This window comes from Euprymna scolopes, chromosome 14 (genome assembly GCF_053919585.1).
Source record: "Euprymna scolopes isolate OS-2025 chromosome 14, ASM5391958v1, whole genome shotgun sequence".
Taxonomy (NCBI): Eukaryota; Metazoa; Mollusca; class Cephalopoda; order Sepiida; family Sepiolidae; genus Euprymna; species Euprymna scolopes.
The window spans coordinates 107,680,200-107,706,834 of NC_136495.1; the positions used below are offsets into that span (position 1 = coordinate 107,680,200).

The 26,635-nt window shown below is 34.6% G+C and overlaps 2 protein-coding genes across 3 annotated transcripts in view; one reads left to right on the forward strand and one right to left on the reverse strand.

Moving 5' to 3' along the window:
• The window catches only part of LOC145293207 (NSFL1 cofactor p47-like), a 54,712-nt gene extending 54,150 nt beyond the window's left edge, over positions 1-562 (reverse strand). The window contains exon 1 of the mRNA XM_080139726.1: positions 403-562. Within this exon, the coding sequence (XP_079995852.1) occupies positions 403-507 (105 nt within the window). The 5' untranslated portion in view covers positions 508-562. The remainder of the gene's footprint in view (positions 1-402) is intronic.
• Positions 563-15,287: 14,725 nt separating this feature from the next.
• LOC145293208 (SCY1-like protein 2) overlaps positions 15,288-26,635 on the forward strand; it is a 207,101-nt gene continuing 195,753 nt past the window's right edge. For both annotated transcript variants that reach the window (XM_080139727.1, XM_080139728.1), the window contains exon 1: positions 15,288-15,463. In XM_080139727.1, the coding sequence (XP_079995853.1) occupies positions 15,388-15,463 (76 nt within the window). In that variant the 5' untranslated portion in view covers positions 15,288-15,387. The remainder of the gene's footprint in view (positions 15,464-26,635) is intronic.

A 26,635-nucleotide genomic window follows, 5' to 3' on the forward strand; every position in this document is an offset into this window, starting at 1 on the left:
TTTTTTAACGATTTATCTCCCTTGTTTGATCTGTCGCCTTTCTTTCAAATATTTTTTTTCATCACAGCTGATGAAAACAACGAGTTCGGTAATTTTTTTTTTTTATGTCGCACAAAAAAAAAACAAATAACTATTACACTATAACATATCGATTCTCATTTTATATGAAGCTATATTTTAAAAACACGTGTAAAAACTAATTTAATAATAAAAAAGAGGTGGTTATTTTATTTTTTTTTTTTTTTAATATACTCAATAGTTTACAAAATGCCACCGCGAGCCAAGACTAGAATAGTAAACGTATTTAGAGAAGCACACGTACGGTTAATCACTGAGCGATTGCAATGAATGGAGAGACTGAAAAATATGTTTGAAATAAGCTTTGCGTATTCAGATACATACAGACAGATCCCATGAGGAAGATTCGAGAAAGAATTTCGCCCGGTCATTGTCTACTCCTGTTACATTAATAAATTGCTCGACGAGTGATTCCTTCTCGGGATCCATGTTTGCAAGAGTATTTTCTTACTTTCCCCGCATTGGAGAGCTCTTCTTTTTTGCTGAGTCACTGGCAGAGTTATCGTTCTTAAGACCCGGCTACCATCTCGATTTAATTTATAATAGTAAAAAATTTGTGTGACTATTTCGCGTTTGTCTGTGTATAATTGTTTATTGGAATCAAAAATTTTAAATGATACTTGTGCATCTATGTTACCGCGCTGAAATAATAACGTTATTATTTAGAAAGCCATTCTGAACATGGGAAGAGGGTGTTATGTAACAATTTTGTACTTTCATCTAACAATATAATAAAAAATATCGTAAAAACTGAATTTAACTTTAAAATATTATTTAACAAGATGCGGTAACATAGATGCATAAGCATAGCGTACAGTAATAATTTACACTCACAAAAAGCCAATTGATTTTAAAAGGTTATTTAACAAATTGTTACTTGCAAAATTTGACCCGGATCCTCGAGATTTTCCGTCAATTATGATTCGGGCTCGACCGGCAGTCACCGGATTAAGCCGAGTTAAATAACAGACGCAGACGAATTTTAAAACAAACCAACCGGAAAAAATAGAAATAAATACAATAAAAAATAACAAAAACCTACTATAAATGTACTGAATATATATATATATATATATATATATATATATATATATATATATATATATATATATATATATATTTTCAAGAAAAGTTGCATTTTATATTTTTTATTTGCTTTTATTATTTTTTTGCAATTTTTTATCAACAAAAGTTTGTTTTTTAAGAAAAGATGAAGTTTTTAATTGTTAGGTGAAAGTACCGGGTTTTTTTTTGGGGGGGGGGGGCTTTTTATTTTCAAGAAAATCGGCAGTAAACGTTTTTGTTTTTTTTTTTTTTGTTTAGTTTTATTTATTTATAAACAGAAGTTGTTTTTATAAGAATTTTCAATTTCCGATTTTCATAAAAAATTATTCATCTTTATGAATAATTTTTACGAAAACCATAAATTGTTAGGTGAAAGTATAGAAAAGGTTTTTTCAAGAAAATTTACAAATTATTTTTTGTTCAAGAAATGTTTTTTAAAAAATAAACAGAAAAAATACCCCTCATCTCTCAAATAATAATTAAAAAATTCCATTGTTTATACAAAAAAAAAAAATGTCGATTTAGCGTTTGAACATTTGAACAACACTCGACTTAATCCGGTGATTGTCAGTCGAGCCCGAGCCATAATTGACGGAAAATTTCGAGAATCTGGGTCAAATTCTGCATTAATGCCAACCAATCCAATTATTAGTCCAGTAAATCTAGCTAAAAAGAGTGTCGATTGCTACAACTCCCCATATTTCCTCCTATAACACAGAACAAGCTAGGTAACATACAAATATCCGTGCATGAGGTCGCCAAGCTAATAAAGAACCTAGATTCTAGTAAAGCAACTGGCCCTGATGGCATCCCAATTATAGTGTTAAAAAAGCTTCAACCAGAACTTGCTCCCATACTTACGAAACTATTTAAGCGCTGCCTTAAGGAGAAGTGCTTTCCGACTCCCTGGAAGACCTCATCAGTTTGCCCTGTATTTAAGAATTCAGGTGATAAGTCATCTCCCTCTCAGTACAGACCAATAAGTCTCCTGTGTGTTATGAGTAAGTTGCTGGAATCCATATTAAATAGAGAAATAGTTAATCACCTCAGCAGGAATAACCTTCTTAGTGACACACAATATGGTTTCCGCTCTGCAAGATCTACCGTAGATTTGCTGACGGTTATATCCCACAGGATTAGTGAATCTCTTGACAAAGGCTTCCTTTCTAGGGCAATTGCTCTTGACATATCAAAGGCCTTCGACAAGGTATGGCATAAGGGTCTACTTCACAAGATTTCCAGCTACGGTATAACTGGAAATGTTTTCTCAATCATTAAATCATTTCTCTCCGATAGGCTCATAAGAGTAGTGGTAGATGGACAAAAATCGGAGGCCTGCAATATAAATGCTGGAGTCCCTCAGGGGTCAATCCTGGGCCCAACTCTCTTCCTGATCTACATCAATGACCTCCCTAAACACATACTTAAATCATTCGTTGACATCTATGCTGATGACACGACCATCTACGGCAACACATCAAAGGCTGTAAATGAAAAAGTTCTCTCTGATTCTCTCTCCTCTGATCTCGAGCGCGTGGTTCAGTGGGGGGAGATGTGGCTGGTTACCTTTAATGCATCCAAAACCAAACTCCTATCCTTACATCATCAACGCTCTGATCCCCATCTGGCATCAATTATGATGGATGGCTCTCGTCTGGGTGAGGCCCCATGTTTTGACAAGCTTCTGGGTTTGTCCTTTACTCCTGATCTGAAATGGAACACGTACATCAAGTCTGTTGCCAAGGTCGCTGGAAAGATGGTGGGATCCTTCTACCGCTCCAGAAGATATCTCACTACTGATGCAATTCTCTATCTATATAAAAGCCAAGTACGTCCAAGGATGGAATACTGTTGCCATATCTGGGCAGGAACTGCTAAAAACAGCCTATCCTGCCTTGACAGAGTACAAAATAGACTTCATGGCTTAGTGGGGGATGCCCTTTTCTCTACCCTGCAACCTCTCTCCCACAGAAGAGACGTTGCGAGCCTATCCTTGTTTTATCGTTATTTTCATGGCAGATGCTCATCTGAACTCCAATCTCTGGTCCCCCCTTGCCAATCTTTCACGAAAAACACCCGTCTAGCTGAATCCACTGTGAAAAATTACCCCCACTCTATATCTGTGCCTAAATCAAAACGCGGATTCCATGAACAAAGCTTCTTTCTTAGAACTGCACGCCTGTGGAACTCTGTTCTGTCTGCCTGCTTCCCTCCAGACTACAACTTGGTTGTATTCAAGTCTAATGTTAACAAATTCTTAATGAACCGCCCCCTTAAGTAAACATTTCAGCAAATCTCCTCACTAACGTAATGTACTTGCAATAACCCTTATCCCTGAGTGGCTTCCGGGCCTTGATAAGTGGTGATCACTGTGTAAAAAAAAAAAAAAAAAATACAAAGTCGAAAATATGGATTATTTTAAAGCTTATTGGTTAAAAAGAGTTCTAAGCTCAAATGTTTGTTGAAATTGATTTCATAACCATTTAAGTGATATTTGCAAAAATGTTGTTTTTTTTTTTAGAAATGTACAATGGCACCTGGACTGGGGAAAAGTGACTACCACAGACTGGGATAAAAAGCTGGAAGGCAAAAATGTAGACGGCATGTGGACTCTGATTAAGGACAAAATCAACCAGGCAGTCCAACACTCAGTACCAACCAAATCAGTAGGCCGAGCACATACAAAAAAATGGATGGACAAAGAAACGCTAGAAACAGTCAGAAAGAAACACAGACTCTTCAGGAAATGGCATCAAACCAGAAAGAAAGAAGACTACACCGAATACCTTAAGGCAAACAACAAAGCCAACAAAAATGCAGGAAAGCAAAAAGAGGTCTAGAAGCCAAGGTAGCAGCTGAGGCTAAGAGTAATCCCAAAGCATTTTGGTCATACGTTAAAAGCAAGATGACAACGAAATCGGGAATAGGAAATCTAAAAATGGAAGATGGAAGCTAAACAACATCAGTCAAAGAAAAAGCAGATATGCTAAATGATTTCTTCCAGAGCATTTTCACCCAAGAAGATGGTCCGCTATCTGACCCACTACCTACTGAGTATAACGTACTTTTAGAAACATTCGAAATCTCTGAGGAAAAAGTGCAGAAACTACTCGAGAAGTTACAGACCAACAAGGCTGCAGGACCAGACGGCACAACCCTCTTGTTCTTTCAAAGGCTGCTGATACCTTGGCACACCCAGTATGACTGCTTTTCCATAAATCTCTGCTAGAGGGACAAGTACCACAGGACTGGAGAAAGGCAACAGTCTCCCCCGTCTTCAAGAAGGGAAGCCGACTACAAGCGAGTAACTACAGACCAATTAGTCTCACATGCTTACTCTGTAAGGTGATGGAAAAACTTGTCAGGGAAGAAGTTATAAGGCATTTAAGGGAAAACCACCTTATTAGCACAGAGCTATGGATACCTGGACAGAAACTCTCGATGCAGGAGGAAGTATCGACATCATCTACATGGACTTCATAAAGGCCTTCGATTCCGTGCCTTACTGGCGTCTCCTGACAAAGATTGAGTCATATGGCATCCAGGGCAAAGTCCTCAACTGGATTCAGGTGTTCTTAAATGCTAGGCAACAGTGTGTAGTAGTAAATGGAGCAAAATCAAGACCAGCACCAGTAACGAGCAGGATACCAAAGGGAAGTGTTATTGGCCCAATGTTATTCATTATCTACATAAACGACCTACCCAAACTCTGCCAAAGTGAAATGAAGCTGTTTGCAGATGACATAAAGTTGTTCACACATAGTGACATCCAAGGAGCCACAGCCAACCTACAGGCTGACCCAGATAACTTGCAGAACTGGTCACAGGACTGGTTGCTTCATTTTCACCCACAGAAATGCAGCATCCAGAAACTAGGGAGCAGGAGATCAGAGGCTAAATACACATTGAAAGACAACTTGCTTGGAGTGATAACACTGGAAGAGCATGATCATGAGAAAGACCTAGGCATCTACATCGACAACAAACTGAGTTCCAAGAAACATGTAGCTAAATCCATCGCAAAAGCAAATAAAGTTGTAGGGATCATTCGCCGCACTTTTGACTTCCTCTCGAATACAGTCTTTGTGCAACTTTACAAGAGCCTTGCGCGTCCTATCTTCGAGTATTGCCACTCTGTCTGGCAGCCACACCATAAGACCTTATGCAGTGATCTGGAAGATGTACAGCGCTGAGCAACCAAGCTGCTGGCATCACTGAAGGACAAGCCATATTCTGAAAGATTGAGAATCCTGAGACTGCCTACTCTTGAGCATCGGAGAATTCGTGGTGACATGATCAATCTCTACAAGTACATCCATGGGATCTATGATACAAAAAAGCCGTCCTTTCAGATCGCCAAAAACAGCGCAACCAGGGGGAACAGCCTCAAAATCGTAAAAAAACACTGTAGGCTAGATGTCTGCAAAGGGACCTTTTCACAGACGGTTGTCAACACATGAAATGATCTCCCAGATGCAGTTGTACAAGCACAAACGGTAAACGCACTCAAAAGCAGACTTGACACCCATTGGAGATTGCTGCCGAGTTTATATTGTCCATCCTCCTATATGTGAGTAAAAGCAAAATACTTGTTTATTCATAACTGAACATTTTGCTCTGATGATGTGAGCTATTATTGAAAATTCATGTATTAAGGAAACAAATATAATTTTTCTCCATATATTCCTTGTTTCAAACAATAAAGTCTTAACTTAAATATATGTGTATATATTTTGATTTACAGAATTTAACTTTAATCATTAAACTTATATATATATATAAGAGCAAATTGTTAATAAAACATGTTAAAAAAACATTTTGAAAAAGAGTTAAAACATATTTAATCTGAAAAGGAAACACTTAATAAGTGGATAGTCCTTAATCCGCGGAGTTTCGAAGAAATACTTTCCTTCTCATCAGAGGGTAGGAATTAGTAAAATGCGGGATCGGATTTTGCATACAAAAGTATTTGATGAAACTGCAAGTAAGTCAAAGATCTTACTTGATAACAAAAAGTGAAGCAGAGGGAATATGATGAAGAAAAAGGTGATTTCACGTGAATGGATAGTCTGATGAAAGGTAAATTATCCAATGAATTTTATTTTATTTTATATATATATATATTAAACTTATATATATAAGAGCAAATTGTTAATAAAACATGTTAAAAAAACATTTTGAAAAAGAGTTAAAACATATTTAATCTGAAAAGGAAACACTTAATAAGTGGATAGTCCTTAATCCGCGGAGTTTCGAAAAAATACTTTCCTTCTCATCAGAGGGTAGGAATTAGTAAAATGCGGGATCGGATTTTGCATACAAAAGTATTTGATGAAACTGCAAGTAAGTCAAAGATCTTACTTGATAACAAAAAGTGAAGCAGAGGGAATATGATGAAGAAAAAGGTGATTTCACGTGAATGGATAGTCTGATGAAAGGTAAATTATCCAATGAATTTTATTTTATTTTATATATATATATATATATATATATATATATATATATATATATATATGTAAGGGTTTTTGTTCCTTGATAGAAGCGCTGCTTGAGTTTGAATAAAATAAGTACGTATTAGATACGTTTGAAGCCAAAACAACACATTATTACAAAATAAATAGATATTTATTTTGTTTGAAATTTATATTGAAATTTATAAATATACTAGCGAGGAGTACCCGGCGTTGCCCGAGTGTTTGTAGCTGTGTGTCGAAACTCCGGGAGGGGGGGGGTAAAAAAAAAGTAAGTATGAGGATCGAACCCGAACCGTTGAGGCAAAGTTGTAAATTAAAGTGTGAAAAAAAAAAAAAGTTCGACGTTAACCATTGCCCCACCACGACATGCTAACAGAAAAACGTTTGAATTTATTTAATTACTTGGATTTAGCAGGTGGCCGTTTTAATGAGTTAATGAGGTCAAGTTTGACTGCAGGATAGTACCTTCATTTACTGCTGAACGCTTTTTTTTCCCCTCCCCAAGATGTTATAGGAAAAAGACTAACCCACATGCGGCAAGCGACAAATGTTGAATATTTATCTTCCCGAAATCAAGCAAATTAAATAGACAGGCGAGCTTCGTTATTCACTGTGAGATATTAAGATTTATATGTGATATAAAAAGTTTTAAAAAGTTGTGAAGCGAGCAACCGCTTCTCTGAAAAAAGCCTTTTGTTGACATACAGAAAAAGCAAACACACATACATACATTTTCGCTTTTATATATATAGATTTCGAAGTAAAACTTCATCTTCAGTATGTCTTTCTTTCTTTTGTTTTTTTTTTTGCCATGTTGTTGTTGGGGCATAGAATTAGTAGAAGTCTGTTTGTTGTTTTTACGGTAGTCTTTTCAAATGTCGGAACGGTGCGTTGGTCACATGGAATTTATGTTCAGGTTTGTGTTCCTTGATCGAAGCATTGGTTACGTTTGAATAAAATAAATGCGTATTAGATATGTTTGGAGCCAAAAGAACGCATTATTACAAAATAAACAGATATTTATTTTGTTTGAAATTCATATTGAAATTCATATTGAAATTTATAAATATATTTCGAAGATACACTTCATCATCAGTATGTCTTTCTTTCTTGTTTTTTTTTTTTTTTGCTATGTTGTTGTTGGAGCATAAAATCAGTAGAAGTCCGTTTGTTCTTTTTATGGTAGTCTTTTCAAATGTCGGAATGGTGTGTTGGTCATGCGGAATTCACGTTAGACTACAGTAAAAACAACAAACGGACTTCTACTGATTCTATGCTCCAACAGCAACATGGCAAAAAGTAAAAAAGAAAGACATACTGAAGATGAAGTTTTACTTCAAAATATATTTATGAATTTCAATATAAATTTCAAACAAAATAAATATCTGTTTATTTTGTAATAATGTGTTGTTTTGACTTAAAACGTATATAATACGTATTTATTTTATACATAAACTTAAACCTCTACTCTCTACCTTCCCAGCCCATGTTAGTAGTTCCAACCAAGTAATTAACAGACTCAACGATCTACCACACCATCTACTCAAACTATACAGATACCCATTTAGCCTAGACGTCGTTTCTTTATACACCTCCATTCCTGCACATCCAGCCATTAATCTCATGGCAGACATTATAGCATCTAAAAACCCACAATGCTTCGGAATTACTCCAGGAGATCTCTTACAACTCCTCCGTATTATAGTAGACAACACTTACTTTACTTTCCTACAAAACACGTTCAAACAAGTATCTGGACTACCCATGGGCTCCAGTCTATCCGGTATTCTTGCCATTGCTTATATGGACAAACTCGAAAGACACACCCTTAGTACCTGCTATTCTTATCTCCTTTTTACTAGATATATCGATGACATTTTAATTATCACATACTCCCGCGAAGAAGCTATTAACATTTTCCACAAATTCAATAACGCCGACCCAAACTTAAAATTTACTATAGAACACCCAGACTCTTCGGAATCTCTTTCTCTACTTGATTTTAAAATACAAATAAAAAAAAATGGTGCCATATGCACTGAATTCTACAGAAAACCCGCCAGCAAACGCCTCTTCGTACATTTCAAATCTGCACTACCTCTCAAGGACAAACTAAACTACGCACATGCCGAAATCTCACGCATACAAGACAAATGCACTAACATCTCCGACAAACATACACACACTAACAATTTCCTACAGACCCTCTCACTAAACAGCTACCCTAATACGATCCTATCCTCACTTAAAAAGAAAAAACGCAACACCCGACCCTTCTCTAACAATTGTTTTCTAAAACTACCCTTCCTCAGTGACAAAATCTCATCTTCAATCCGAAAAGCCATCCGCAGCGAGGGGCTCAACATTCAACTCATCCACACTGGATCTACTTTAAGACAACAGCTCAACCGAAAACATCCATCGCATACACCTTCCCCTTGTTCACTCTCTAATTGCCCAATATCACACACAGGTTGTTGCTTTAAGAACCACGTTGTTTACGACCTACAATGCGCTAAATGCAGTGCATCTTACATCGGAAGCACTACCAGATTGCTTCATCACCGCATTAAAGAGCACTTAAACACTACTGCTTCGTCGTTCTATAAACATATTCGCACTTGCATTAATTCAGAACCAGATTTTCACATCAACATTCTTGCTTCTTCAAGAAACGTAGGTCAACTTCGTATCCTCGAATCTTTAATTATTTCAAAAAATACTCCCACACTAAACAATAGACTGGAATTGAGCTCCGCTTTTATAATATAAGTTTAAAACATAAGAAAAACAATAATTAAAAAAAAACAAAAAAAAAACCTTGCTTGAATAGTCATCTCCCTTGATTCACAAACGCAACAAGTATTTCAAACATCAACTGATTTATTTTAACGTTCTCCTAACGTCATTTTTTGTTCTATATTTCGCGGTATCACGTGGCAAACTCTGCGGCTACTTTTCCAATTTTGAACACTCTTCCGCTGTCTTCTCTTGAAAATGGACTAATAAGTCTGAAATATATTGAGATTTATATCACCATTGAATACAACAGAAAAAAAAAAATTACTGTTGTTTAGAGTTAAAATTTGTGTGAAAAAGAAAAAACAAACAACAAAAAAAAGAACTTTATTTCTTTTGTTTGCATTTAATTTTACTCTATATAAAAAAAAAAATCTCGCATTGTTCTTGGCTTTTAATTTTACCTTATGATATATATATATATATATATATATATATATATATATATATAATGTATGTCAAAAATAAAATTTTATAAAAAGTCATTTATTGAAGATAAAAATTTCATTGATTTCAGGTGGGGGGAAATGTCCAAGAATTAAATAAAAAGTGTTAGTAAGGCCCTCCCAACCCTTTCTGGATGGTAGACCGCCCACAGTTTTCCAGCCTGATGGGGGCCCCGAAAACAAACAGGTCAATCTCTAAATGGGGCTGAATTCTAGACGGGAACAAAGAAAAAATGGGTTTGAGGAGTTGGGGGCTATATATGATGTCGCTCCAAGATGATAATCAGTTAATGGGGTGGCCAAGGATGATAAGAAAAGCTGGGGTGCGGGCATCTTGGAGGTTTCGTATCAGGGGAGCAGCGGGGAATTCACTTGGCTAACTAAGAATCTAATCTAGACACAGGACTTACCTTTAAGGGTCTGGTGTCTGACAGGACCTGGAATTGTGTTTGCCATGATCAGGCAGGGAACACAAATTCAAACTTGACATCTCTTCCTAAACACAAGCTTGCTATTCTGATCCATCTTATGTCACAGACTGCAGGATGTAATCTTTTCCTATCACATCTGATCTGGACTTTCAATTAATACTTGAAGAACACGATCAGATCCTCTGCTCTACCCTTTAACGAAAGTTTCCTTCAAACCCATGAGTCGACCGCGGCTTTGCCTTTTGACTGTACCTCCGACCAACTCTTTTCAAGTTGGCAACCCGGTCTGAACCAGATGCCGATGATCAGGCATCGACTTCTTCTTTTCCAGCTAGACTACCAATGAGCTGACTTGTCGTCAATGTTTGTACTAACCTCAAAACTTCTCAGTAAGAAATTCATAAAACATAGTTAAACAATAAACCAAACCAATAGCTGCGTGCTGGGATCTTATGCCAGTAAATAGCAATTAACTTGCCAGAAAGGAAGTTAAATACTTGCACAAATCAGCGCTGCACTTAGAAACTAAGCCCAGATTAAAAATTGTAAATGACAACCTATTGCTGCTGCTGTTTTACCATTTCAATTCTCAGTAAAAATAAAACACGATATCTATCTGTAATATAGCATGGACTGCTACATGCAAATACCGAGCCGTGAGCGAAATGGCTTCGTAGTAAGGAAAAAGAAGAGGATCACATTAGAGATGTGGATGACGTTCAAGAGCAGGTTAGAGACGATCACGTGGGTGACATCACAGCCATAACAAGAAGCTATGTATGGTGGGGGAATGGGGAAATAAATGCCGTTCAAAAAAAAAAAAAGCAAATTGAAGTCTTTTTTTCCTGTTCTTTGTCTACTTTTCGACTGAGGCTACAACATGTTGGATAACGTTACACACCGTCTTTAAACGACCATCAGTGTCTTCTTTGCTATGGCCGATGCTTCTTTTACCTGTGTGTTAGTTGTATAGACGATTGGCGCCTTCACACCTCTCGGCTCTCTCCAATAGTAGCAGGACTGCAACAATAAATGTAAATATAATTAAATGACAATAGCGATCTGCACAAAATATATACAAGTTTTATTTATAATAGCTTTAAAATGATTTAAAAAGATAGAGAAGCAAAAAATTGTTGTGTGTGTTGTGCAATTGTTAGTATGTGAGTGTTTTTCTCATTCTGTTTAACAGTTAGTTGTCTTGCTGGTGTGAGCAAATGCAGTCCAACTGATCAGGATTGGTTGCCATAGCAACTGACTGTACGTCCTTGCACGGACAAGATTTTTTTTTTTTTTTGAAAGACTGACAAGGGAGTCATCGCTTATCAAAGCTGAAAGTTTCAGCAAGAACTTGTTTACATTAAACTTGAAGGCTACCATACTGTAGTCGGACAGGAAGCAGGCCAATGGAACAGTCTTCTACAGGCGGGCAGTTCTGGAAAGGAAGCTTTGTATATGGAATGTGATTTAGTCAAGTGACTTTTTCAATTGGTGAATTTGTTTTAAGGAGTTTGATCACTTTCTGGCTGTTGGCAAAAATTATTTGAACTTTTATTTAACCCGTTTTTGTTTTTTCTAAGCTTCTGATCGATTAATACCTATATTTTTTTTAAATATTTTAACAGATATTTGAACCTGAGCTGGTTCTTGTAGCACATTTGATTTTTTTTTCTTACTGTTTGTTGGGCATAAGTAACTAGTAACTAGTAAGTGATGCCCTTTTCTCTTCCCTGCAACCTCTTTCTCACAGAAGAGACATTGCAAACATGTCGCTATTGTTACTTTCATGGCAAGTCCTCATCTGAGCTCCGATCTATGGTCTCCCCCTTGCCGGACTTTCATAAAAAAACACCTGACTAGTTACACCCACTATCAGCAATTTCCCCCACTCTGTATTTGTGTCTAACTCTAAATGCAGATTCCATAAAAAGAGATTCTTTCTTAGAACTGTGGGGCATTATTCCGCTGGCATGCTTCCTGGTTTTCAATTCCAATGTAAACAAGTTCTTGTTGAACCGTCCAACTTACATTCATTAACTTATCCTCGAATGGACTTCGGGCCTTGATAAGTGGTGACTCATTTGTGAAAAAAAAAAAAACTATAAAAACCTAAAATTCACGAAAGTAGCAAAAGTCCCAAAGTTTACATCTTGTGCTTTTTCAAATAAAATATCCAAGATGGCTACCAAATTGATTACAATGCATATTAATCTTCAAAAACTATTTTATCTATGATTCCATTAGTTTTTAATACTTTAGTTTTTAATAGATTTTTTTTTAAATTTTAGCAGGTGTGAACGATAATATAATATTTTTGACATGGCATCCAAGATGGACGACTGTGAAATCTTTAAACTGATCATAATGGATGACATCATAAAAGGATGAATGACAACTTTAAAAAAAAAAAAGTTCATTTTTTAATTAAATATATGACTTCATCAGCAGATAGCTCCAGATGAGGAATTTTTGGTGCTTCTATATTATAATAACGAAAATATATTGGATTTCAAGTAAAACAAATGGTACTTATGTAATTGCCGTGTCGCAAATAGTAACATATCCAAAAAATTACGGAAAACGATAAGGTAGAAAAGTAATTATTCATGAAAAAAGACATTTGTAAACTCTAGCAATTTAGTTTCAAAAACTACCGATTTGAAGTGGATAGTTAGGTGATTAAGTTTTCAATTTCTCACAAATTGAGTCAGTCATTTTTTTTTTATTAAAACAAATTAAAAACTCAAACAGTTAAAAAAAATATTTTTTTTAAATTCACAAATTATGTATGTATGTTCTGTTTATTTCTGTTTTCTGGTAGAAAGGACTTATCCTACCTTGACAGAGTTCAAAAAAGACTTAATAGCCTAGTGGGGAATGTCCTTTCTCTTCCCTGCAACCTCTTTCCCACAGAAGAGACGTTGCAAGCCTGTCTCTGCTTTATCTTTATTTTCATGGCAAGTGCTCGTCTGAGTTCCAATCTATGGTCCCCTCTTGCATGAGTTTCACGAAAAACACTTGTCTAGTTGAAACCACTATCAATAATTTACCCTACTCTTTATTTATGCCTAAACCAAAGGTTGATTCCATAAACAAAGCTTCTTTCTTAGAACTGCACGCCTGTGGAACTGTTTTCCTGCTTTCCAGTTGACTACAGTTTTGTCATCTTCAAGTCCAACGTAAATAAGTTCTTGATGAGCCGTTCCCCTTAAGTAATCAAATTTACCAAATTTCCACTACTAATGATTATTATAATATTGTCCCATTGACTACTGTACGCTCTTTAACCCTTATCCTCGAGTGGCCTCCAGGCCATGATAAGTGGAGATTCCTATGTAAAAAGAAGAAAAAAAAACTTAGTACACCCAGGTTAAATCGCTCTAGACAAGGTGTAAAGCCACTTAATATAAGGAGCTAACAAGAACAAAATATGATTATCATAAAGGCAGGAGATGTCTATTGACCTTAGTCTTGAAAAAAAAAAAACAAGGCTGCAGGTAGAAGGAAAAAGGTGAACAAGTAGAGAGTTCCACAACTTCGCTTAGCAACAAAATCACACCCCTTCACTGTTGAGGTCTCTAAATGTTAGAAAGTATTCTACTCTAATAGCTACTTCCCTAGAGTGGCTAGACTTTGAAATTCTCTTCCTGCTGTCTGCTTCCCAAACTGTACTGACGTGCTAAAGTTCAAATGCAACGGAAACCAATATCTCACCTTTTTATAGGCATGGTCCCAATTAGTTGTCCCTAACATCCAAGTGGCAATGTGCCTTGTTTGGGGTGAAGATGAGTAAAAAAAAAAAAAAAAAGAAAAACTTCGCTCAAGACAAGGCATGAAGCCACTTGATTTGCCATAACAGTTTTTGAGAGGCAGCTACTGGAATAGAAAGCTGTATTACAATGAGGCATTAAAACAGTGAATTAATGAAGACCACTACACTAGCAGGCCAAACAAGCTGAAACAAAGGAAACAGAGAATAGATCAGACAGTTCTAAATACATATGCTAGAATAGTATTTATAAAAAAGATTGAGATTAGCAACATCACGTCTGTGAGAGAGGGAGCGGTTTATCAAGTATATATATATATATATATATATATATATATATATATATATATATATATATATATATATACATATATTATTTTTACATAGGCATCACCACTTATCAATGCCCAGAGACCACTCGAGGATAAGCGTTAAGAGTGTATAGTAGTCAATTGGACAATATAGTTGAATTTTTAAAAAAATTTCTGATGCTGTAACAACAACAACAACAACGAAATCTATCCTCTGATTGCAACACAAACAGCTCCTCTCAACTATGTCCGTGCGCACCATATATTTGCGTCATTATCTGTCCCCAGCAGTTGATGGTGGAGGTTGTCCGAACGACTCACATGGATTACTTTCTTTCCTAACAACAGCAGCATCTAGGAAGAACATCTTCGCCCTTTCTTTCTCTGACAGCAGCAGTAACAACTAAAATGGACTTCTTCGCCCTTTCTTTCTCATAGCAGCAGAAGCCGTTAACTCGACGTTGGCAACAAAACATCTTAATGACAAGATTTTGTTGTTTTTTTCTTCTCTGAACTTCTCATCAATAAGAGACATTCTAATTAATTTCACTCTAACCTTAGCTAATCTTGTTATTGTGATGGTGTATGAAAAGAATTTGTTCACATTGGATTTGAAGAGACAGTCATGTGGTCTTCAGGGAAGTAGTCCTGCGGTAATGTGTTCGACAGAAAAGTTCTTGGGAAAAAAAATCTGTTCATGGAAATTCTGTCTAATGTGATAGTGTAGGTTCCTAAAATATACATTCAACCAATCAATAATAACAAGAATACATTTTTATTGTGAAATACATATTAGCACACTCAGACACGCTCGACTTCATATCTATTCATATAGGTAAACAGCTGACAGCTCATCAAGACAATAGGTTTCAACCTAGGCCAATCGCTTTGAAATCGAAATGTTTTTTTCTCACATTTAAAGAGAAAGGCAGTGACATTGCGAGCTACGTTTAAGACGGATTAAGTACATATTTTTGGAGAATACGTTCTTCATCTTCATCCACGGTTTTAACGATGGATTTAAAAAAGGAGTTGAAAATGGATTTTTCAAAGCTAGCAGAATATGAACAAGTCATATCAAACCGTATTGGTTAGTACTTCATTTATTTTGCTTCGTTTGTATGTATCTAATCGTTAGATTTATTATTTTCGAATTCTTCTCTATAGTATGTAAAATAGTTTATGAAAATAAATACACACACATACTTATGTGTATCTATCTATCTATCTATCTATCTATCTCTTTCTCTCTATTTCTCTTTCTCTCTATCTCTCTTTCTCTCTATCTCTCTATCTATCTATCTATCTATCTCTTTCTCTCTTTCTCTCTTTCTCTCTATCTCTCTATCTATCTATCTCTTTCTCTCTTTCTCTATCTCTATCTCTCTATCTATCTATCTATCTATCTATCTCTTTCTCTCTTTCTCTCTATCTATCTATCTCTTTCTCTCTCTCTCTCTCTATCTCTTTCTCTCTATCTATCTATCTATCTATCTCTCTCTCTCTCTATCTATCTATCTATCTATCTATCTATCTATCTCTCTCTCTCTCTCTCTCTCTCTCTCTCTCTCTATATATATATATATATATATATATATATATATATATATATATATATATAAAAAATAAAATTACAATTAAATTTACCAAAATGATCCAAGATGGTAAAATTAAAGTATATTATAAATGTTAAAAAAATAATATTTATAAAATTATCTCAGCCAGATGTAAAAGCTCGATAAAACCAAATAGGAAATAGAGCTTATAATATGAGCAAACAGTAAATAAAATATGTTAAAAAACACTTTGAAATGAGTTAAAAACATATTTAATCTGAAAAGGAAACACTAGATAAATGGATAGTCCTTAATCCGCGGAGTTTCGAAGAAATACTTGCCTTCTCATCAGAGGGTAGGAATTAACAAAATGCGGGATCGGATTATGCATGCAGAAGTATTTGATGCAAAATATTGATGCAAAATCCGATCCCGCATTTTGCTAATTCCTACCCTCTGATGAGAAGGAAAGTATTTCGAAACTCTGCGGATTAAGGACTATCCATTTATCTAGTGTTTCCTTTTCAGATTAAATATGTTTTTAACTCATTTCAAAGTGTTTTTTAACATATTTTATTAACTGTTTGCTCATATATATATTACTATCGCTATCTACTATTATATAAAAGTAACTTTGTCTGTGTGTCTGTTTGTTTATGAGTTCGTTCCCTATGGACTCGAAAACGGCTGGGTCGATTTTTATAAAATTTCACATATTGATTTATTATTTTCGGATTCTTCTCTCTAGTATGCAAAATAGTTTATGAAAATAGATACACACATATGTATGTGGTGTGTGTATCTAAACACACATATATACATCTATCTCTCTCTCTCTCTCTCTCTATATATATATATATATATATATATATATATATATATATATAAGAGAAAACAGTTAATAAAACATGTTAAAAAACACTTTGAAAATGAGTTTAAAACATATTTAATCTGAAAAGGAAACACTTGATAAGTGGATAGTCCTTAATCCGCGGAGTTTCGAAGAAATACTTACCTTCTCATCAGAGGGTAGGAATTAGCAAAATGTGGGATCGGATTTTGCATACAAAAGTATTTGATGAAACTACAAGTAAGTCAAATATCTTACTTGATAACAAAAAGTGAAGCAGAGGGAATATGGTGAAGAAAAGGGTGATTACACGTGAATGGCTAGTCTGGTGAAAGGTAAATAAATAATCCAATGACGGTAAAAACATTTTATTTTATATATATATATATATATATATATATATATATATATATATATATATATATATAATTTCTGTCTCTATATACTATTAAAAAGAAAGAAACTTGGTCTGTGTGTCTGTGAGTTCGTTTCCTACGGATTCGAAAACGACTGAATCGATTTTTTAAAAATTTCACACAAAGGTACCTTATGTGCCTGGCAGTGTTCTTAGATAGGTTTTGTGTCAGAATGTCTCCAATATATTTTATGTATTGATGATCGATAATCTAGACAATCCAATGAAAGAAGGGACAGGCGATTGTGACTTAAGTTAGTACTTTTACAAAACCTAACATGACAAGTGCATTTGAAAAGTTTTATTACTACACAAGCCGAACGACTCAACATATAAAATCAACAATAGTTTCTTTGATATGACAGGGCGCGTTCGAAATGAATGTTTCTGTTTAGAGCACAATTGAAGTATGATACTTGACTTTTGAATTTTAAACTTTAATGCAAGACATTATATATAAAAATAATTTCATAAAATAAAAATTAGGTTCTCTTCAGTGCAATCTAGACTGCAATATATTGTGAACTTAGCATGCAAAGCATCCTCCCAGTGCACTGCAATGAATCTCCAATTAGAGCATGCAATCAATCTATTCGATTGAAAAATGGTCTATTTCTTTGATTTCGATGACACTAAAAATATTGGAGTGTGAAACATTCATTGATCATCATTCAATCCTGGGTAACGTCGGGTCAGCCTTCTAGCATATATATATACATATATATATATATATATATATATATATATATATATAGATGCTATTTGTTTTTGTTTTGCAATACTTTTTGAATGAATTCAATTATATATACGAAAGTGCATTTTTACCTAAATACGAGTTGAGAATAATTTTCTCTTTAACAAATTTTGGTACCCCCAAATAGGGAGTGGCATATGTATTATTTTATATATATATATATATATATATATATATATATATATATATATATATATATATATATATATAGTGAGAGAGAGAGAGAGAGAGAGAGAGAGAGAGAGAGAGAGAGAGAGAGAGAGATTCAGCCACTTTGATGAGTCGTAGACGATGAAACACGTATCAGTGGATAATTATATTTTAAATATATATATATATATATATATATATATATATATATATATATATATATATATATATATATATATATATATATATACACACACACACTAGCAGTCCGTCCAGCGTTGCCTGATCGTAAAATCCACTTAAATATTATATTTTAATTCATGGAAAAAAATTTTGTATTTATTATTGTAGAGTCAATTCTCTATCGTTTATTTTATTGAAATTAATATATAGTACTGATTTCAAAAGTTTTTAAAAAAATCACTTGTGGGCCATCAGCTGGAATCGAAACAGAAAATAAAGCTCTCCAGCATTATCTGTTACTGTATGACCTAAATACATAGGTAGACAAAAAAATAATAATAATAATGTTGTTTAACTCATAACGTTTAATTAGCACATGCACACATAAAAAAACGGGTAGAGTCAATTTACGCTATATATCAAATTTCAACTCTGTAGACCACATATTTAAAGAGGAGTTTAGTGGAGACTTTTTGCACGCACACCGACAGTGTTACTTTTATCTATATACTAGTAGTCCATCTGGTCATAAGATACACTTAAATATTTTAATTCATGCAGATTATGTATTTATTATTATAGAGCCAATTCTCTATTGATTATTATATTGTACCCAATATATAGTAGAGATATTAAAAATAAAAGCAATAAGACTTGGATACCATCAGTTAGAATCGAAAACAAAACATACAACTCTCCAGCCTCATTCCCTAGCCTATCAGCAACGCCCATACGCATATAAATAGTTAAAAAATAATGTTGTTTAACTTATCAATGTAGATTTGTGCTTGCAAACATGTTAAGTCAAATACTCCTGTGAAGGTCAACTGTTTTGTTTTCACTTTTGACCTCTTAGTAGCAATTTTTGCCAGCTGAAATCCAAATCGAAAGTGTGCTACATGTCCAAATACCCTATATATCAAATTTTCAAATTTCAACTGCGTAGACTGAATATTCAGAGACAAGTTTGATAGAAGCTTTTTACACACACACACACACACACACACATACACACACACAACACACACACACACCGACAAGGTCACTTATATATATATATATATATATATATATATATATATATATATATATATATATATATATAACTACTTAATTTACTCACATAAATTAATATACGAAAGTATAGATTTATGCGTAAACTTTAAGTATTTACTTCAAAAGTGCTTAATACGTAGGTAGAGCTAGTTAGTAATTTATAAAATATATATGGCGATTAAGCTACGCCGAATATTCAGTGTAGCTTAATCGCCATATATATTTTATAAATTACTAAATTACTATATATATATATATAGTGTTATAATGGGATAATTCCAGGAGGAAATCCGGGTATGAGAGCTCAATGTGGTAAACAGAGCAATAACATAAAAATATAACACGGAAATTACATAATTGTCGATGCAATAATTTATTTCAACCTTATGGTATTTTCAAGCATCTAAACTAGACAATTACATTTTTGATACTGAAATAAAGAAAGAAAAAAGAATCGGGCCCCAACGTCAAAAACCAGAGGGGGTGGTAGTAGCAATCCACTTAATACATTTTATAGAGAGGGTGGGAATTAAGTTAGTATGGGAGGGATTTTTTAAAAAAAACAACAAGAACATTATGACGCTTAAACGGGGCTATCCGGTAGCCCGATGTAACAACAGACACACACACACACACACCCAACACACACACACACACACACACACACACACACACACACACACACACATACACACAAACACACGCCCCTAAATATGCACGTTCTTACACGTAAATGACTTGACACGCGTTTACTAACCTAGGAAGAAGAGGGAGAAATATATGGATATAGAGAGAAGGAAATAAACTGCGCGCAAGGGAAAGAGAAGAAGAAAGAAAAAAGAAGGAAGAGAGTGACCATCCGCTGCCTGTCATATGGTTCAATTAGTCTAGAATCTCTGAGAAAGAGAAGGGAAAGAAAATGAAGATTATACGCACGTCATAGAGTTAATTGAGTCATGGAAAATAAGTCTATTAAAAGATATATAAAAAAAATTTATATACAAAGTTTTAAAACTATCTGTATGTTTTCATGTTAAAATTACTTTGAAATAAATATTATCTATAATACATTTAAATTTTCTATATTGTATTTGTAATATATTACTATGAATTCAAAAATTGAGTCTTATGTAGTTAATATTTTATATATTTTTATGTAATTAATTTTATTGGTGATTATAGCGGTCGTTGTTATTTTGCTCACTAATACTTCACTTCCTAATGGATTAAGATGCAGAAAATTGCATTATTAGTCGCCCCCAATTCCATAGGGCGTATATAGTATATTGATTAAGATACAGTACAACTACAACAACAGTCAAGTCAACTGAACAACAAATGTAAACTGAATGCTTGTTTATACACGACTCAATACAAACAATATCATCAATGTGACCCGACACAGTACCAAACACTTCTGCGAACGCAACCAGGCACGGTCCCAAACGATTTTGTTGGCATGATCTGACACAATCCAGAACAAATTCTGTCGATACAACCCGATACGATCCTGAACAATCCCACCGATACAACTCGATACGATCCTGAACAATTCCACTGATACAACCCGACACGCAACCAGAGTAACCTCAGCTGTTACACAATTAACAAATCATATCTTGACTGAACAAAATATGATTTGTTAATTGTGTAACAGTATGTATTCTCTCCTGATGAACCATCATTATCCGGAGGTCGAAACAGGTGAAAACAGACAATAAACACGATTATATACAAATCTACAAGTGAATTAACTAAGAAGAGGAAGGCCCAAAACAGTCTGTATTCTCTCCTGATGACCCAACATTATCTGGAGGCTGAAATGAAATACCCTACAAGTGAAAACATACGAGAAACATGATTATCTACAAGTCTACAAGGTAATTAACTTGGAAGAAGAAAGCCCTGAAACGGTCCATATTCTCTCCTGATGACCCAACATTAACCGGAAGAGCCAAAATTAAATAATTCACTAGTGAAAACAGCCGAAAAACATGATTATATACAAGCCTACAAGGAAAGCTGTCTCTTTCAGTACACAATATCTTCTGTTGATTGCTTGCTTCATGGCGAATTTCTGCTACTGTTCCAGTAATAAGTCTATTCTTTATTCTCATAGTTTGATGGGCCACGATTGGGTAAGGTATAACTTTTTGCTTTAATGGAAATCGCTCAAGACAAGGCATGAAGCCACTTGACTTGCCATGATAGTATTTGTAGAAAAGATGACACTAGCAACATTACATCTGTGAGAGAGAGATTGCAGTGAAGAAGAAAGTGTGATCAGGGGTGGGGCAATCAAATTATAAATACGTTTCTGCAGTTTATCAAGAACCTTCAAATGGGACACAGATTCACCAGCCCAAAGTACTCCACACATGGTCTGATTGTATGAGAAAGAAGAACCAAGAAGTTTTAGAATCAATTTCTCATCGAGAGCAGAGCCATCCCATAAGAATCTCAAGAAGAAAAGGGACACATCTACGATTGAAGGATTATGTCACTTGTTAGTGATTAAGATGATTTTCATCTAACATCAAGGAAGGGAAGAGAATTATCATTTCTTTTCTTTTTTTCTATGAAGTTAAAATAAGAGCAGGATATAAGATATTTGATTTGATTCTAATGATCACCGAAAGTGGTATCAACAGTTTACTGATGTTTAACCAGATGTTGTCCATAAAAACCTATAAAGATATTATTAGCCAAAGATGGACGCAACAGTTGGTTCATAGCAAACAATCAATGATTGTTGAACTTTATCTTAACCGATTTATTTACAATTCATATTCATCCAATAAAAATAGCCTCTGGGATCAATGGATCGCAGACTGAAAGAAAATAAAGACAAACAGCAAAAATCTCAAGAGGCTCCTCAAGACATGGAAAGGTTACAAATATAAAAAAAAAAAAAGAAAGAAAGCATAAAAAGTTTAAGTGATGGGACGATACCAATTTTTCCCCCGATTCCTATACAATTACTTATTCGGTTCTAAATTCCTGATTCCGATACAATTACTGGTTCTGATTCCGATTCTATTTACATATAGAGTTGAAAGAAATATAAAAATGCTAATACTAGTGACAGGATGATTCAAACATTTTTTCGGAACGGATCAAAGGGGATTATTATTAATGACCTGAAAATTTTATCTTTCTGTTGCAGATATTGACAGTGTTAGACTCTTAGAAAGCAACCGCTGTCACAGACGTGCATCAGAAGCAGAGGTGTGTCATTAAATTCTTGGCTAAGTGCATTGAGAATGATGATGATATGCAAAAAAATAAATTCTGGAGCACAAAAGAAAGGTCACTTGTTTTAATATTACAACTCCCATCTTCTTAGCCTTTCAACTTTTTGAGCTAAAAGAAAATAGTAGGCTTTACTTTTGGAACAACCCTTATATATATATATATATATATATATATATATATATATATATATATATACATATATATATATATATATATATATATATATATATATCTGTCTAGCCGCACTGATGAGTTGTGATACAACGAAACAGTACTGTATGTGGATGACAATTAAAGCCCCCCCCCCTCTTTGGGTTGAGCACTTTGTAAATATATTTTCACCCGACGCGTATTTAAAAAGCGATTAAGCGAAGCCCACTATTAATTTATTTGTAAACAAGCTGATGGTTCGAGCACTGTGGAGGGTATGGAGTTAATACACACTCTAGGAGAATTATTTACGGCACTGATTCGTAGCCGAATGGTGAGAGCTGCCGCCTGTCAATGCGACGGTTGTAGGTTCAATTCACGGCTGGGGAAAGGTGTTTGTCTAGCCGCACTGATGAGTTCTGATACAACGAAACAGTACTGTATGTGGATGGCAATATATATATATATATATATATATATATATATATATATTTATATATATATATATATATATATATATATATATATATATATATATATATATATATATATAAGGTTTGAATTTGTCCGAATAGTCTTGAAACAATTGTAACTAACGATGAAATACACTATTTGTTGATGTCTTGATTTTGTTAAAACACTATATATCTATATATATCTATATCTATATAAATGGTAAAACAATATATATATATATATATATATATATATATATATATACATATATAAAATATATATATATATAATATATTAGAATATCATAAAATATTAGAATATATAAAATATTAGAATCGTCCTATCACTAATATATATATATATATATATATATATATATATATATATATATATATATTAGTGATAGGACGATTCTAATATTTTTCTCGATTCCAATACAATTACTGATTCTGTTCTAAATTCCTTATTCTGATAAAATTACTGATTCCAATTTAAATTTCTGAATATAGAGTTGTTTTTTGTTGGAGAGGAGGGGGGGGGCAGATTACCGCAAAAACCCATGTAAAATATGTATATATTTTCGCAAATGTAAAAACACACTTATGGGCGTGACTTATAGATTTTAGTTTTAGTGGTAGTTTAAAAGCAATAAATATTTATAATTTCATCCTCAATACAAGCAGTGAAAAACATTCAAGTGAGGATAGGATATAAATAAGCAAAAACAAAAAAGAATTAAAAACAATAAAAAGAATCGTTTTGGGGCATTGGGAAACAGGCACAAATTTTTCCGATTATGATATTGAATCTGATACCTCTAAAAAGTTCCGATTATTTTTTTTTGATTCCCGATTCCAATTCAAAGTAATCATACCAAGCGTTTTATAACTTGTGCAAAGCAAAAAGAATCTATGATGCAGTTCTTGGAATATAATTGAAAGATTGATTCTAAAATAAATTGCAGCCTCTATCATACCGTTTAAATATTTGTCTAAGGTGACTTTAAACCTGGATATGGTTGGCACCATCACTACCTTCTCTGAGAGGTTGTTTAAGGGATCAAAACATACACAGCAAATGCTGCCTTTTTTCTGTTGAGACGAAAACAACGCTAGTACATCTGCGGGTGACTGTGTCGCGGGTTCAACCGGAAAAATCAATCATCAATAAAAACAATCAAATTCACAGCAGTCATCAGAGCTGACGACCTTCTGGCACGTACATCAACACAAATAATTATCCCGTGGAACACTGTAAGAGTATAATTCCGACTTGAATACATCTACGACTTTATCACTTTCAATTTGATATGGACGAGTAAACATAACCACCGGACGGATGGTTCCATAAAGTACATCAAAACACGAAAACAAACACAAATCAAAAACGAAAACAACAACCAGCACTGGGAGCCACTTTTGTCTACAACTACGTCTGCCAGATGAATATAAAAACAGCAGGCCTTTTCAACAAGCAGTGAGTTGTGGCTAGACCGCTGAGCAGCGAGGTTGGGCCCGTTAGCAGACTAACACAGCAGCAGCAGCAGCAGTCATGCCCACACAGAATGGATTAGACTACCCCCCCCCCGACAGCAGGCAAACCCAGTAGCAGCAGCAGCAGCAGCCACTTACTGCCGACTCACTTGATTCCAGCATTCCAACATTGCAAGTCAGCGCCTTTCTGCAGTCACCAGCGACGACCACATAACCATTTCAGCTCAATGCCAGCTGGACTTCAACTCTCAGTCTGAGACCTCCAACATTCCTTCAGTTTTTTTTTGGAAAATAAATCTGAACAGATTTATATTCGTTCATGACTGTATCAACTGTGTTTGTCGTCTCTTCTCTACCATGGCCGTTTGTCGTTTTTTTTTTGCCTGTGTCATCTTTTAGTTGTATGGTTGCTTGCACACCAACTTTCGGCCCTGCATCAACTGTGATTAGGTGTTGGGTTTAAACAAATCCACTAGAGATATGTAACATTACACAGAGGAACCAACACATTGTAGCCTCAGTCGCAAAGTGAACACAGAATAGAAAATGAACTCCAACTCGTTTTTTTTGTTGTACAGCAACATTTATTTCCTCGTTCTCTCGTTACCACTGTGACATCTCTCACCTGATCGTCTTCTCGAGCCCCATCTACACCTCTCACATGATCTCGAACGTTATTCTCATCTCTAATGTGATCTCCTTTTAAAAGTCTTTATTTTTCCCTACTGGTGACGTCATTCTGCATGCATTTGCATACACGCATCCGCACTATGTTAGCGGTAGACTTATATTCACATGGATGAATCTGTATGCCAGAATTAGGTCGCTTCACATCCTTCACTGCTCAAGTGAGGATAGGATGTATTGTTTATATAAGCAATATCATTTCCCTACTTCAATCGATCATGAAGATACAAGCGTGAACCATAGAAAAAAACAATCTAGTTTCAATCTCAACCTTAACTACTTATCTGTCAAGTCTCACTGGCGAGCTGTGATATAGCGAAACTGCGTGTCTGTGGGTGATCATTTTAAATAGATAGATCTGCCTTTTCAGAATCTTCTCTGTTAGTTTCCTGATGATGCTACACTTTCAATAAGGTCAGTCCTGAAACATGTATGCACATATGTAGCCAAAAATTAAAAATATTTGTATAAATAAAAATAAATATACTAATATATAACTCTACTTGTAATTAAATGGTGAATTTGAAATAAAAAAAAAGTTTTATATAATTGACCTCTATGAACTAATAATGCTACAAACACTATATATATATACGTGTGTGTGTGTGTGATTTTTAGAGGCGGTGAACTTCAAATCGACAATTCTATTTTCTTTAATTCCAGATTTAGCAACTATCGGTTATTTATATAGTCATCCACAAACAAACTGTTTTGTCGTATCACAGTCAAGACTGGTACATGTCTCTACGCGTCAAGACTAGTACACATCTCTACATAGGAACTCCTTTCCATACAAACCTACCAATGGAGATAATCAATAAAGTTATTAAATATTAGAATGAATCTCTTATCTTCATTTCTGCAGTCCTCTTTCTGCAACCAAATCACTGGGTTAAAATATTTTAGTAAGAGACATATTTTCAATGCACTGTTTACTTTGTAAAATAATAATTGATGGAATACTGTTGCCATATCTGGGCAGGAGCTGCTAAAAACAGCCTATCCTGCCTTGACAGAGTACAAAATAGACTTCGTGGCTTAGTGGGGGATGCCCTTTTCTCTACCCTGCAACCTCTCTCCCACAAAAGAGACGTTGCGAGCCTATCCTTGTTTTATCGTTATTTCCATGGCAGGTGCTCGTCTGAACGCCAATCTCTGGTCCCCCCCTCGTCAATCTTTCACGAAAAACACCAGTCTAGCTGAATCCATTGTGAAAAATTTCCCCCACTCTATATCTGTGCCTAAATCAAAGCGCGG